Genomic DNA, 13,705 nt, shown 5'->3' with positions numbered 1-13,705 from the left:
AGGGGCGTGGCAGAGCCAAGGTTGAACTAAGTCCTGATTGGACAAGCGGTAAGGCCTGCTCATGGGGGCAGGGCCATCCCTGCATACTGACTGGACACTGCTGGGAGGAACCACGTGACAGGGGCGGGGCCAGACATGGACAGAGTTGAGTCCAGATTGGACAAGAGGCGTCCCCATCCCTGGAGAAGGGGCGTGGCCACCCGCGCAGCGAGGACCTTGGGGCGCAGCCAGACCACAAGGGGCTGGGAATTGGGTGATGGGCTCTAGGGGGCGGGGCTGAGCCTGGTGAAAGCCGAGTCTGGATTGGGCCAGAGGTGGGGCTGGCACCCTGAGGGGGCGTGGTCACACCGCAGAGGGCGGGGCAAGTCTAAGGTCTAAGGGGCGTGGTCACGCCATGAAGGTGGAGGTGACCTGCACGGGGCCGAGACCCGGCCACAGGGCAGGGGGCGTGACCACCCCCCACATGGGTAGGTCCCGACTAGAGCCCCACTTATTTTTTAGGGGTGGGGGGCTGGGAAAGGAGACCTGATGGCAGGGCCTGAAGCGCCCTCCACTTTCCGCCACAGGTAGCAGCCCCCTGGACAGCCCCCGCAATTTCTCTCCCAACACCCCTGCCCACTTCTCATTCGCCTCCTCCCGCAGGTGAGTGCCAGTCCCCAGGGGCCCCGAACCCCCAGCTGGACACCCCCTCACACCCAGCCCGCCCTCCACACCGTCTGGACCTGCCATCTGTCCCCTCCTAATGGCTCCCGCAGCCCTTGGGGCTCCAGGGACCCTCGGAGTGTCCCCAACGTCCCGGCGGGAGCAGGCGGCCAGTCTGAGGGGCGGGGCCTGCGGGTGGGCGGGGCCAACCGCCAGAGTCGGAGGCGGGGCGGGCCACCTTTGCGGCGAGCCAGCGCGCCTGCGTGCGAAGCCCTGGGGTCCTGGGTCTCCTTGGGAGCCTGCAGGCCAGGCGTTTCCATAGCAACAGGATGGCCCTGGGAGATGAGCTGCGCAGGCGCAGAAGGCGCAGCCGCCCATCCAAAGAAGGGGACCCAGACCTGAGCCTGGGCGCCTGGGGGCGGAGGTGGCGGTTCCACCTGGGTCTCTGGATGGAAGAGTTTTTGCAGTGATCCCTAAAAGCTTTTAAACATAAATAAGTAAAATAAATAATGAGAAAAAAGAAACCTCTGGAACTGGGCGAAATGGTGAGGGAGAGAAAGCCAAGGCATTAGTTGGATTGTCTGTTTTGTAGAAACTTTTAAAATCACCAGAGGGAGGTTGCCTAGGGCCCCCCTCTTTTTCTGTGAGCTTCATGCTAAGACAAAAACAAAAACGGGGGGGGAATGAATGCCAGTGATGTCCTGGGGCTGGCCCCTCCTTGGAGATGGAGTTGGGGAGACAGGTCAGAGAGACACCTAGCAAGGGCTGGTGAAAGCATGGTGTGGGGGGTCCTGAGAAGAGAGCCCGTGAGAGAGTGGGGGTCCCCGCAGTGTTGGGGTTCAGTGGAGGAACAAGCCCCACCTGCTGTGGTGTATGTGTGGATGAGGATGAGGGGCGGGGGTGGGCTGGGCTGGGCTGAGGGAGGGCAGACAGTGTTTGGAGTGGGCGAGAGAGAGATAGTATGACGTGTGCATGAAGCTGTGTGTCTCTGTGTGTGTACAATGAAGCCTGCGTGTAGGATATCGTGTGTGTGTGTGTGTGTGTGTGTGTGTGTGTGAATGAGAGAATGTGTGCCAGGAGCGAGTGAGGTAGTATTTACGTGCCCGAGGGAGCTGCAAGCGAGTGAGACCGGAGACGTGAGCTAGAGGGAGCATGTGTATGTGTGTGTGTGTGTGTGTTGGGGGGGGCAGGGTGTGTGGGAGAATGCGTGTATAAGGGTAAATTGTGTGAGGGAGTGTGAGTGTGTGTAGTGTGTGTATGTCTGTGAGTGTGTGTAGTGTGTGTATGTCTGTGAGTGTGTGGGTGGGTGTGAGTGAGCAATGTGTGGTGGTGTGTATGTGTGTGTCTGTGAGAGAGAGAGAGTGTGTGTCTGTGTGTCCATCTGTGAGAGAGAGAAAGAGAGAGTGTATGTGTGTGTGTGTCCGTCTGTGTGTGTGAGAGAGAGTGTGTGTGTGTGAGAGAGAGTGTGTGTCCATCTGTAAGAGAGAGTGTGTGTGTATGTGTGTGTGTGTCCGTCTGTGAGAGAGTGTGTGTGTGTGTCCATCTGTAAGAGAGAGTATGTGTGTATGTGTGTCTGTCCATCTGTGTGAGAGAGAGAGAGTGTGTGTGTCCATCTGTGAGAGAGGTGTGTGTGTGTCCGTCTGTGAGAGAGAGAGTGTGTGTGTCCGTCTGTGAGAGAGAGAGAGAGTGTGTGTGTCCGTCTGTGAGAGAGACAGAGTGTGTGTCCGTCTGTGAGAGAGAGAGAGTGTGTGTGTGTGTCCGTCTGTGAGAGAGTGTGTGTGTGTCTGTCTGTGAGAGAGAGTGTGTGTATGTGTGTGTGTGTCCCTGTCTGTGAGAGAGAGAGAGAGAGTGTGTATGTGTGTGTCCCCATCTGTGAGAGAGAGTGTGTGTGTGGTGTCTCTCTATGTGAGTGTGTGTTTATGTGACTCTGTGTGTGTGTGTGTGTGTGTGTGTGTATGTGTGTCTGATAGGGGTCCACTTTTGTGGTCTCCTATAGTAACCCCCTAGGTGGGCTTTTCTGTACCACTGTGAGGGCCCATTGGAGCCTCACAGGAAGGACCCTTGTCCCCCAGCCCCTGCACTCCCGGGAGCATACCCACCTGAGCTCAGAGCCCAGACACCCCGTCTACCTGGGCTGGGGGTTTGGATCAGCGGGGCGCCCTCTGTCTGAGCACCCACTGCCTTCCAGGGCGGATGGACGCCGCTGGTCCCTGGCTTCCCTTCCCTCATCTGGCTATGGTACCAACACGCCCAGCTCCACGGTCTCGGTGAGTCTGTGTGTGGGGGGCAGGGCTGGGGTGCAGGGGACACCCCACTCAAATACTCACCCCAGGCCCGGCGCCCAGGGCTGAGCCCTGCCCATCACTCCTCAAGCCACTGGTCCCCCTATGCCACCTTCTGCAAATCACGAGACATTTGCGGGCACTTCATGGGACCGACGTATTTGACATGAGCTTAGGGTCAGCCGACACCCCTGTCCTCCAGAGTCTGTTTGCCGATCACAAACATATCCTGTCCCCCATTTCTTTTTATCTTTCTTATTCATTCCTTTCTTTCTATTCTTTAAATTTTCTAAAAATATTTTTATTAATTTCTTATTAGATAGAGACAGAGATAAATTGAGAGAGGAGGGGGGATAAACAGAGATACAGAGAGACACCTGCAGTCCTGCTTCACTGCTTCTGAAGCTTTCTCCTGCAGGTGGGGATCATGGGTTTGAACCTGGGTCCTGTAATGTGTGTGCTTAGCCAGGTGTGCCACAGCCTGGTCCATTATTATTATTATTGTTGTTATTATTGCCTCCAGGGTTACTGCTGGGGCTCAGTGTCTGTACCACGAATTCACTGCTCCTGGAGGTCATTTTTTCCCGTTTTGTTGCTCTTGTTGTTTTATCGTTGTGGTTATTATTATTGTTGTTATTGATGTCATTGTTGTTGGGTAGGACAGAGAGAATTGGAGAGAGGAGGGGAAGACAGAGAGGGGGAGAGAAAGACAGACACCTGCAGACCTGCTTCACCACTTGTGAGGCGACTCCCCTGCAGGTGGGGAGCCGGGGCTCGAAAAGGGGATTCTTATGCCGGTCCTTGCAGTTTGTTCCATGTGCACTTAACCTGATGCGATACTGCCCAGGCCCCAATTTTTAAAAAAGATTTTGTTAATTATAAATGAGAAAGATAGGAGAGAGAAATAACCAGACATCACTCTGGCACATGTGCTGCCCGGGATCAAACTCAGGACCTCATGCTTGAGAGTCCAAAGCTTTTATCACTACACCACCTTCCGGACCACCCAGCCCCCATTTTTTAAATTAAAAATATTTTATTTTAATGAGAGTCACAGTGAGAGAGACCAGAGCCCTGCTCAGTTTTGGCTGACGGTGGTGATTGGGATGGAACCTAGAGTTCTAGGCAGGAGAGTCTGTTTGCAGAACCATCATGCTGTCTCCCCAGCCTAATTCTTCTTTTACCCAGAGCCCTGCTGAGCTCTGGCTGCTGGTGGTGCTGGGGATTGAACCTGGGACCTCAGAGCCTCAGGCAGGAGCGGCTTTTGCAGAACCCTCCTGCTGTCTCCCCAGGCCTCTCCACTTTCTCTCTTCTCCTTCCTTTGTAATGAGGTCTGGCTTCTGACGGTGCTGGGGATTGAAACTGGAACCTCAGGCTCAGGCTTAAAAGTCTGTTGCAGGGAGTCGGGCGGTAGCGCAGTGGGTTTAGCACACAGTGGCACAAAGCAAGGGGACCGGCATAAGGATCCCGGTTCGAGCCCCCGGCTCCCCACCTGCAGTGCAGTCGCTCCCAGGCGGTGAAGCAGGTCTGCAGGTGTGTGTCTTTCTCTCCTCCTCTCTGTCTTCCCCTCTTCTCTCCATTTCTCTCTGTCCTATTATCCAACAACAATGACAACAATAATAGTAACAACAACACTGATAAACAACAAGGGCAAGGCCGGGTGGTGGAGCACCTGGTTGAGCACACATATTACAGTGCACCAGGACCTGGGTTCAAACCCCCAGCCCCCACCTGCAGGGGGAAAGCTTCACAAGTGGTGAAGCAGGGCTGCAGGTGTCTCTCTGTCTCTTTCCCTCTCTGTCACACCCTTCCCTCTTGATTTCTGGCTGTCTCTATCCAAACAAATAAATAAATATTAAAAAAAAAAAAAAAAAGGGCAACAAAGGGGACAAAATCACCTCCAGGAGTAGTGGATTCGTAGTGCAGGCACCGAGCGCCAGCAATAACCCTGGAGGCAAAAAGAAAAAAAAAAGAAAAGAAAAAGAAAAAGAAAGAAAATATGGGGTAATGTTTCCCAAGTGATGAAGCAGGGCTTCTGGTGTTTCTCTGTGTCTCTCCCTCCCTGTCTTCCCCCTGCCCTCTCAATTTCTCTCCGTCCTATCCGGAAAAAAAAAAAATCGAAAGAAAGAAAAAAAAAAAAACCTGCCGCCAGGAGCAGTGTCTGTGTAGGGCTGGCCCAGCCCTAGCGCTAACCCTGGAGGCAAAATAAATCACCATGAGTGAACAATTAAATAAAGAAATGACAAGGAGAAATAAGAGGAAGCAAGGCTTGAGCCATCATCTCAGAGGAGGAAGGAAGGGGACCCCCATCCCCCCAGCTGTGGAGGGCGACCTTGGAGACCCTGACAGGCCTGCGCTCGCCCCCCTGTCCCCTCCTCCCAGTCCTCCTGCTCCTCCCAGGAGCGCCTGCACCAGCTGCCTTACCAGCCCACGGTGGACGAGCTGCACTTCCTGTCCAAGCACTTCGGCAGCACGGAGAGCATCACCGACGAGGATGGGGGGCGCCGCTCCCCGGCCGTGCGCCCCCGCTCCCGGAGCCTCAGGTGGGCCCCAAGGGGCGCCCCCCTCCTGCAACTCGCCGCTGGGAGGCTGGGGCGGGGGAGCAGGGCCTGGCTGGGCTGCCTTGATGGACGGGGCGGGCGGGCCTGCCTGACCTTCTCTGCTGTCACCACCCCCGCAGCCCGGGGCGCTCCCCCTCCTCCTACGACAACGAGATCGTGATGATGAACCATGTGTACAAGGAGCGTTTCCCCAAGGTGAGACAGGGTGTCGGGGGGGTGCTGACCGGAGGCTCCGCGGGCTCCCCCTGGTGGCCAGGCACGTGCACTGCAGGCACTGGATGGCGATTCCCCAGGCTACCTGGGATGGCCAGAGAGAACATTGCAGGCACTGACCTGCGAGCTCACGGCCTCCTCCTAGTGGCCAGCGAGCACACTGCAAGCGCTCACCTGAGATCTCGAGGGCTCCTCCTGGCGGCCGGCGGGCACATTGCAGGCTATGGGTGCCCCCTCCTTGTCCCCCTCTCCAACACCACCTGTCGGGGTCCACAGGCCACGGCGCAGATGGAGGAGAAGCTGCGCGACTTTGCCCGAGCCTACGAGCCCGACAACGTGCTGCCCCTGGCGGACGGCGCCCTCAGCTTCATCCACCACCAGATCATCGAGCTGGCCCGCGACTGCCTGGCCAAGTCCCGAGACGGCCTCATCACCACCGTGTACTTCTACGAGCTGCAGGAGAACCTGGAGAAGCTGCTGCAGGATGTGAGCGCCTCCCCCTTCCACTCGGGGGCCCCCTATTTGCACCCCACACCCGAGAGGGACCCCCACATGCCAGGAGCTGGCAGGGGCAGAGCTGAAGCTTGCAGGGGACAGTCTTGTCTGGGGGCTTGAACCCAGGCCCCTGTGTGCACTGCCAGCTGGGCTGTCCACCCCTATTTTTAATATATTTTACTTCTTTATTTATCGGATAGAGACAGAAAGGAGACTTTCCAAGACTTGGAATGGGAAGATAGATGTGGAGAGAGACAGAGAGACACCTGCAGCCCTGATTCACCACTTGCAAAGATTTCCTCCTGCAGGTGGGACTGGAGGCTTGAACCCGGGGCCTTCCACATTGTAACGTGTGCTCTCAAACAGGTGCACCGCCCCAAGCCCTGCCCGTATTTTTAAAGGATTTTTCCCCACCAGGGTTATCACTGGAGCTTGATGTGAATCTACTGGTCCCAGCGAACCCTTTTCCCTTCTTTTTAATTTATCTTTCTATTTTATTTGACAGGGCAGAGAGAAATTGAGAGAGGAGAGGAGGGGGAGATAGGGAGGGAAGGAGAAAGATACACACCTGCAGACCCGCTTCACCACTCATTGAAGCTCCCTCCCCCCGCAGGTGGGGACCAGAGGGCTTGAATCCAGATCCTTTAGCATGATGATGTGCATGCACAACACAGTGAACATTCGCCCCTGAGGGTCCCCCCATTGCAATCACATTGGTTCCATATATATATATATATATATATATATATATATATATATATAATTTAATGAGAAATACAGAGAAAGACACACATACACACACACACAGAGGAAGGGATGGAAGGCAGGGAGGAGAGAGAGAGTGAGAGAGAGAGAGAGAGAGAGACCAGAGTCCTGCTGAGCTCTGGCTGATGGCGGTGGTGCTGGGGGTTGAACCTGGGACCTCAGAGCCTCAGGCAGGAGAGTGTTTATAGAACCATCATACTGTCTCTCCAGCCCTTTCTCTTAAATATTTTATTTATTTCAATGAAAGAAATACAGAGCAGGAGGGAGAGAGAGAGAGAGATAGAGACCAACCAACCATGGTCCTGCTCAGCTCTGGCTGATTGTGGCACTTGGAACTGACCTGGGATGTCAGAGCTTCAGGCAGGAGAGTCTTTTTCTAAATATATTTATTTATTCTTTCCCTTTTTGTTGCCCTTGTTGTTTTATTATTGTGGTTATTATTATTTTTTTTATAATTTTTTAAAGCACTTGTTATCTTTTTTTTAATATTTATTTTATTTATTCCCTTTTGTTGCCCTTGTTGTTTTATTGTTGTAGTTATTATTGTTGTTGTCGTCGTTGTTGGATAGGACAGAGAGAAATGGAGAGAGGAGGGGAAGACAGAGAGGGGGAGAGAAAGACAGACACCTGCAGACCTGCTTCACCGCCTGGGAAGCGACTCCCCTGCAGGTGGGGAGCCGGGGTTCGAACCGGGATCCTCATGCCCGTCCTTGGCGCTTTGCGTCACCTGCGCTTAACCCACTGCGCTACTGCCCAACTCCCTTGTGGTTATTATTGATGTCGTTCTTGTTGGATAGGACAGAGAGAAGTAGAGGAGGGAAAGACAGACACCTGCAGACCTGCTTCACTGCCTTTAAAGCGACCCCCCTGCAGGTGGGGAACCGGGGGCTTGAACCAGGATCCTTCCGCTGCTCCTTGTGCTTTTTGCCACCTGCGCTTAACCCGCTGCGCCACCGCTTGACCCCCAGGAGAGTCTTTTTGCAAAGCCACTATGCTGTCTCCTCAGCACTTGGTGTCTTTGTAATTAATTTTTTTAAATTATTTTTATTTTTATTTATTTTCCCTTTTGCTGCCCTTGTTGTTTTTCATTGTGTGTGGTTATTGTTGTTGTTATTGATGTCGTTGTTGTTGGACAGGACAGAGAGAAGTGGAGAGAGGAGGGGAAGACAGAGAGGGGGAGAGAAAGACAGACACCTGCAGACCTGCTTCACCGCCTGGGAAGCGACTCCCCTGCAGGTGGGGAGCTGGGAGCTTGAACCGGGATCCTTACGCAGGTCCTTGCGCTTTGTGCCACCTGCGCTTAACCCACTGTGCTAGTGCCCGATTCCCTTTAATTATTTTTTTAAAGAGACTTGTTTTATTTATTTAAGATTTAATTTACTTATCCATGAGAAATAATAGGAGAGAAAGAAAGAACCAGACATCACTCTGGTACAACCTGCTGCCAGGGATTGAACTCGGGACCTCATGCTTGAGAGTCCAAAGCCTTATCCACTGTACCACCTCCCAGACCACACTCTTTTAAATTAATCATTATTTTTTTAATTTGACAGAGCAGAGAGAAATGGAGTGGCGAGGGGGAGATAGAGAGGGAGAGACACAGAGAGACACGTGAAGCCCCACTCCACCACTCTGAAGCCTCCCCCCTGTGGGTGGGGGCCGGGGGCTTGAACCCGGGCCCTTGTGCCTGCTGATGTGTGGAAGAGAGTGCTGCAGCAGCAGGTCCCCTGAAGGGGTGAGACTGGGCCTGGCTGAGGGTCCCCTGAGGGGGTGAGACTGGGCCTGGCTGAGGCTGGACGCCCCGTCCCCCTCCCCTGCTCACCCCTCCCCCAGGCCTACGAGCGCTCGGAGAGTCTGGAGGTGACCTTTGTCACCCAACTCGTGAAGAAGCTCCTTATCATCATCTCCCGACCTGCCCGGCTGCTGGAGTGTCTGGTGAGGTGTTCGTGGGTTCGATTTGGGGTGGGGGACCCCGGCGGGGAGCCCACCAAGTCCCCTTCCAACCCTGCCTCCATGCAACCAGGAATTCAACCCCGAGGAGTTCTACCACCTGCTGGAGGCGGCCGAGGGCCATGCCAAGGAGGGTCACCTGGTGAAGACAGACATCCCCCGATACATCATCCACCAGCTGGGCCTCACCCGAGACCCCTTCCCAGGTGCTGTGGGCAGTTTGGGGGTTCCCGGGATGAGGGGCTGTGGCTGAAGTGAATGGGGTGCCCTCTTACCTCTCCCACACTCCAGACCACCCCACACTCTTGCCCTCCCTAGATGTGACGCACTTGGAGGAACAGGACAGTGGGGGTTCCAACACCCCCGAGCAGGACGACCACTCTGAGGTAAGTCTGGAGGTTTGGGACTCTGCTGCTTCTCGGCTATCTGTCTCCTCCCACCCTGCCCCAGCCTCAGTTTCCCATTCTGTCATGTCAGTCCACCTCAGCTCCACCTCTAGGGATCTTACTTCCTTTCACTGGGCAAGCCTTCCTTAAAAAAAACAAAGTAGGGTGGTGGTGGATAGCATAATAGTTATGCAATGAGACTCTCATGTCTGAGGCTCCAAAGTCCCAGGTTCAGTTCCCTGCACCACCATAAGCCAGAGCTGATCAGTGCTCCAGTTAAAAAATAAATAAATAAAATATTGAGAAGTGTAAGGACCCAGGTTCAAGCCCACAGTCCCCCCCCCATATGAGGGAAGCTTCATGAGCAGTGGAGCAGGGCTGCAAGTCTCTCTTTCTCCTCTTCCTCACTATCCTTCTTAAAATTCCTCTCTGACCTGTCAAAGTTTTAAAAAATCTTTTCTGGGAGTCAGGCGGTAGCGCAGTGGGTTAAGCACACAGGGTGCAGAGCTCAGGGACTGGAGGAAGGATCCTGGGTCGAGCCCCTGGCTCCCCACCTGCAGGGGAGTCGCTTCACAAGTGGTGAAGCAGGTCTGCAGGTCTCTCTCTTTCTCTCCCCCTCTCTGTCTTTCCCTCCTCTCTCTATTTCTCTCTGTCCTATCCAACAGTGACAGCTATGACAACAATAACAACTACAACAAGTGCAACAACAAGGGCAAGAATAATGGGGGAAAATCTTTTTTTTTTTTTTTTTTTACCAGAGCACTTCTCAGCTCTGGTTTATAGTGATGTGGGAGATTGAACCTGGGTCTTCAGAGCCTCAGGAATGAGAGTCTCTTTGCATAACCATTATGCTATCTAACCCCACCCAAGTTTTAAAAATCTTTAGAACATTATTTATGGTCAGGGAGACAGCATAGGGGGTTGAACCTGGGAATTTAGAGTCATAATCTTCACCACGCATGAAGCTTTCCCCCTGCAGGTGGGGACCAGGTGCTTCAATCTGGGTCCTTGCACACTGTAATGTGTGTGCTTAACCAGATGTGCCATCCCCTGGCCCTCTCTCTCTATCTCTATCTCTCCAAAGGGAAAGAGATCACAGCATGGAAGTGTGTGGTGGACTTTAACCTGGGTCTCTCACATCCAAAGTTATGCACTATTCAACTCAGCTATTTTAACTGGTCCAGTGATCTGTTTAACCTACTGAAGGGAAGCTCCCTCAGCAAGTGGGTGGGCTGTCTGTCTGTCTGTCTGTCAACAGTTTGACAGATGGGAAGCTGCCCCACCACCAGGCTCCATCAGCATGTGGGCAGGTGTGTTAGGAGGGAGATGTGCCTGTGGTCTCCACTTGGGTTTTCTAGGAGGTCCTGTATGCAGAGACCCAGGTGCCTAAGAGCACCAGCAAGAGGGGAACCTTCAAGGGTCTGGGGGCTGGCACACCTAGTGGAGTGTTCTCATCACCATGCACAGGGATCTGAGTTCAAGTTCCCCTGCCTCCATCTGCAGGGGAAGCTTTGCAAGCAGTGGAGCAGGGCCACCGCTGTCTCTTTCTTTCTTATTTATTTATTTTCCCTTTTGTTGCCCTAGTTGTTTTTTCATTGTTGTAGTTATTATTTTTGTTGTTGATGATGTCATCATTGTTAGATAGGACAGAGAGAAATGGAGAGAGGAGGGGAAGACAGAGAGGGGAAGAGAAAGACAGACACCTGCAGACCTGCTTTACTGCCTGTGAATCGACTCCCCTACAAGTGGGGAGCTGGGGGCTCGAACCGGGATCCTTATGCCGGTCCTTGCACTTTACACCACCTGCGCTTACCCTGCTGTGCTATCACTGGACTCCTGGTGTCTCTGTCTTTCTTTTCTTTCATTTTTTGTCTCTGTCTTTCTTTCATTTTCCCTATCAATTGTTCTCTGTCTTATCAAACGAAAGAGAGAGGGGGAGAGAGAGAGAGAGAGATAGATAGATAGATAGATAGATAGATAGGACAACCAGGGCAAGCTTCATGATTGGAGGAACAGTATGCTCGCTCTCTCTCTCCCAGAGCACTCCTTAGCTCTGACTTATGGTGGTGCTGAGGATTGAACCTGGAACTTTGAATCCTCAGGCATGAAAGTCTCTGCATAACCATTATGCTATCTACCCTCCACCCTTCATCTTCTCTCAGTCTCTCCTGCTCTGGATCTCTCCCTCTATCTAAATAAATAAATAAGAACTGTGAACGGGATGGGAGAATCTATTAGTGGATGGACAGGTGACAGAAGGATGGTGGATGGTCGACAGCAGGGGTGGTTGGATAATTGATGGAAGGATGGATGGATGGATTAATAGATAATGGATGGATGAATAGTTCCATCTACCTATCCATAATCCACCTGCTCACTATCCATCCATTCATCTTTCCACCCACCATCTATCAACAACCATCTTTCCATCATCTGTTCATTGACCAGTTCACCCATCCATACACCCATGCATCCACTCATCAGTTCACCCTTCCATCCATTGATCATTCCATCCACCCATCATTCATCCATACATTCACACACCCTTCCGTCCATTGATCACTCCATCCATCCATCCATCCATCCATTCATCATTCATCCAAATTTTGATCCATCCATCCACCCATCTATCCACCATCCTCTCATCATCTGACATCTTATATTACCCATTAATCTATTCACCCACCACCCCTCCGTTCATCATCCACTCATTCTCCCCTACTTCTATCATCTGTCCTGTAAGGACGTGAGTTCTACTGCCCAGGTCTATGCCTTTACATTCTTACACTTTGACCTGATGCTCGTTCTATTCTTTCACTAATAATGATGATGGTGGTGATGGTGGTTGTGGTGGGCCCCACCTCTCTCCCCTGTCCCAGGGCCGTGGGACAGCCACCAAGGCCAAGAAGCCCCCAGGCGAGAACGACTTTGACACCATCAAACTCATCAGCAATGGCGCCTATGGGTGAGCCACCCGGGGCTCTGGCGGGGGAAGGGTGGTGGCGGCCGAGCACCTCGGAGGTGACGGCGGCCCTTGCCTTCTGCCCCCGCAGGGCTGTCTACCTGGTGCGCCACCGGGACACGCGACAGCGCTTCGCCATGAAAAAGATCAACAAGCAGAACCTGATCCTGCGGAACCAGATCCAGCAGGCCTTCGTGGAGCGTGACATCCTCACCTTCGCCGAGAACCCCTTCGTGGTGGGCATGTTCTGCTCCTTCGAGACGCGCCGCCACCTCTGCATGGTCATGGAGTATGTGGAAGGTGGGCGCCGGGACCTGGCCCGGGCTCGATGGGGAGGGGGCCCGTGCCCTGGTTGTGGTGAGGGAGAGGGCAGCGCTGGGGTTGAACCTGGGCATGTGCTCTGCTCCCCGGCTATGGCTCCATTTGCTAAGTTTTTTTTTTTTCATTTTGTCCAAGATCAATTTAGCCATTCAGATTCAATCATCCTTCTGTCTTGCCAATGTTCCACTTGTCTGTTGGCCAGTTTACCAGTTTCTCCATCTGTCTATCGAAGTGCAAATTGTTCATCCATCCATCCATCCTTCCATCATCCAAGCATCATCCATCCATCCACTAATCCATCCATTTCTCTGTCCATCCAACTTTCACCCACCCATCCATCCATCCATCTACCCATCCACTCAATAAGCCATCCATCCACCCATCCACTCAATAATCTATCCATCCACCCATCCACTCAATAATCCATACATCCATCCACCCACCCACTAATCCATCCATCCATCCATCCATCCTTCCATCCATCCATAACTCCTCATGCATCCATCATCCATGTATCCATCCATCCATCCATAAATCATCCAACCATTTTTCTATCATCCATTATTCCATCTATCAATCTTCCCATCCTAAGATTCTTCCTCTGTTCATTCATCATTTCATTCATTCATTCTTGTTTTAAAAATATTTTAATTATTTATTCATGAGAAAGAGGAGGAGAGAGAGAAAGAACCAGACATCACTCTCGTCTCTGTGATTCCAGGGATTGAACTCAGGACCTCAAGCTGAGAGTCCAGTGTTTTATCCACTGCACCACCTCCCAGAGCACCATCTGTTCATTCTTAAGCTCATAACCCATACATCCATCCTCTCATTTACTTGCTTGCTAATTGATTTTTTCACCCACATATTTTTGCGCCATTGCTTCACCCCTCATCTTTCTATGGGCTGATTATCAATCTGCTTATCCATCCACTTCTTCACTTTATTTATGTTAATATTATCTTTAACCACAGCACTGCTCAGCTCTGGCACAGTGGTGCTGGGGATTGAACCTGGGGCCTTATAGTCACACGAACTAAAGTCTATTTTTAAGTCAAATTTTATTTCTTTTTTACATGATGTAAGAGAGTGAACTCAGAGTTTCATGTGTGCATGATACCAGTGAGC

General features: G+C 52.4%; 1 protein-coding gene across 4 annotated transcripts in view; it reads left to right on the top strand.

The window, feature by feature from the left end:
* MAST1 (microtubule associated serine/threonine kinase 1) overlaps positions 1–13,705 on the top strand; it is a 35,000-nt gene that overhangs the window by 7,254 nt on the left and 14,041 nt on the right. For 3 of the 4 annotated variants that reach the window (XM_060181794.1, XM_060181793.1, XM_060181796.1), the window contains 10 exons: positions 567–642; positions 2,831–2,909; positions 5,307–5,467; positions 5,605–5,680; positions 5,975–6,184; positions 8,792–8,893; positions 8,982–9,114; positions 9,227–9,294; positions 12,174–12,259; positions 12,348–12,556. In XM_060181794.1, the coding sequence (XP_060037777.1) occupies positions 567–642; positions 2,831–2,909; positions 5,307–5,467; positions 5,605–5,680; positions 5,975–6,184; positions 8,792–8,893; positions 8,982–9,114; positions 9,227–9,294; positions 12,174–12,259; positions 12,348–12,556 (1,200 nt within the window). Of the gene's footprint in view, positions 1–379; positions 472–566; positions 643–2,830; positions 2,910–5,306; positions 5,468–5,604; positions 5,681–5,974; positions 6,185–8,791; positions 8,894–8,981; positions 9,115–9,226; positions 9,295–12,173; positions 12,260–12,347; positions 12,557–13,705 lie in introns of those variants that run through there. The other variant, XM_060181795.1, reaches the window with a different exon arrangement.

This window comes from Erinaceus europaeus, chromosome 23, assembly GCF_950295315.1.
Source record: "Erinaceus europaeus chromosome 23, mEriEur2.1, whole genome shotgun sequence".
Classification (NCBI taxonomy): Eukaryota; Metazoa; Chordata; class Mammalia; order Eulipotyphla; family Erinaceidae; genus Erinaceus; species Erinaceus europaeus.
Note: the sequence above shows the minus strand (reverse complement) of the source record. Positions and strands in the feature narration are given on the sequence as shown.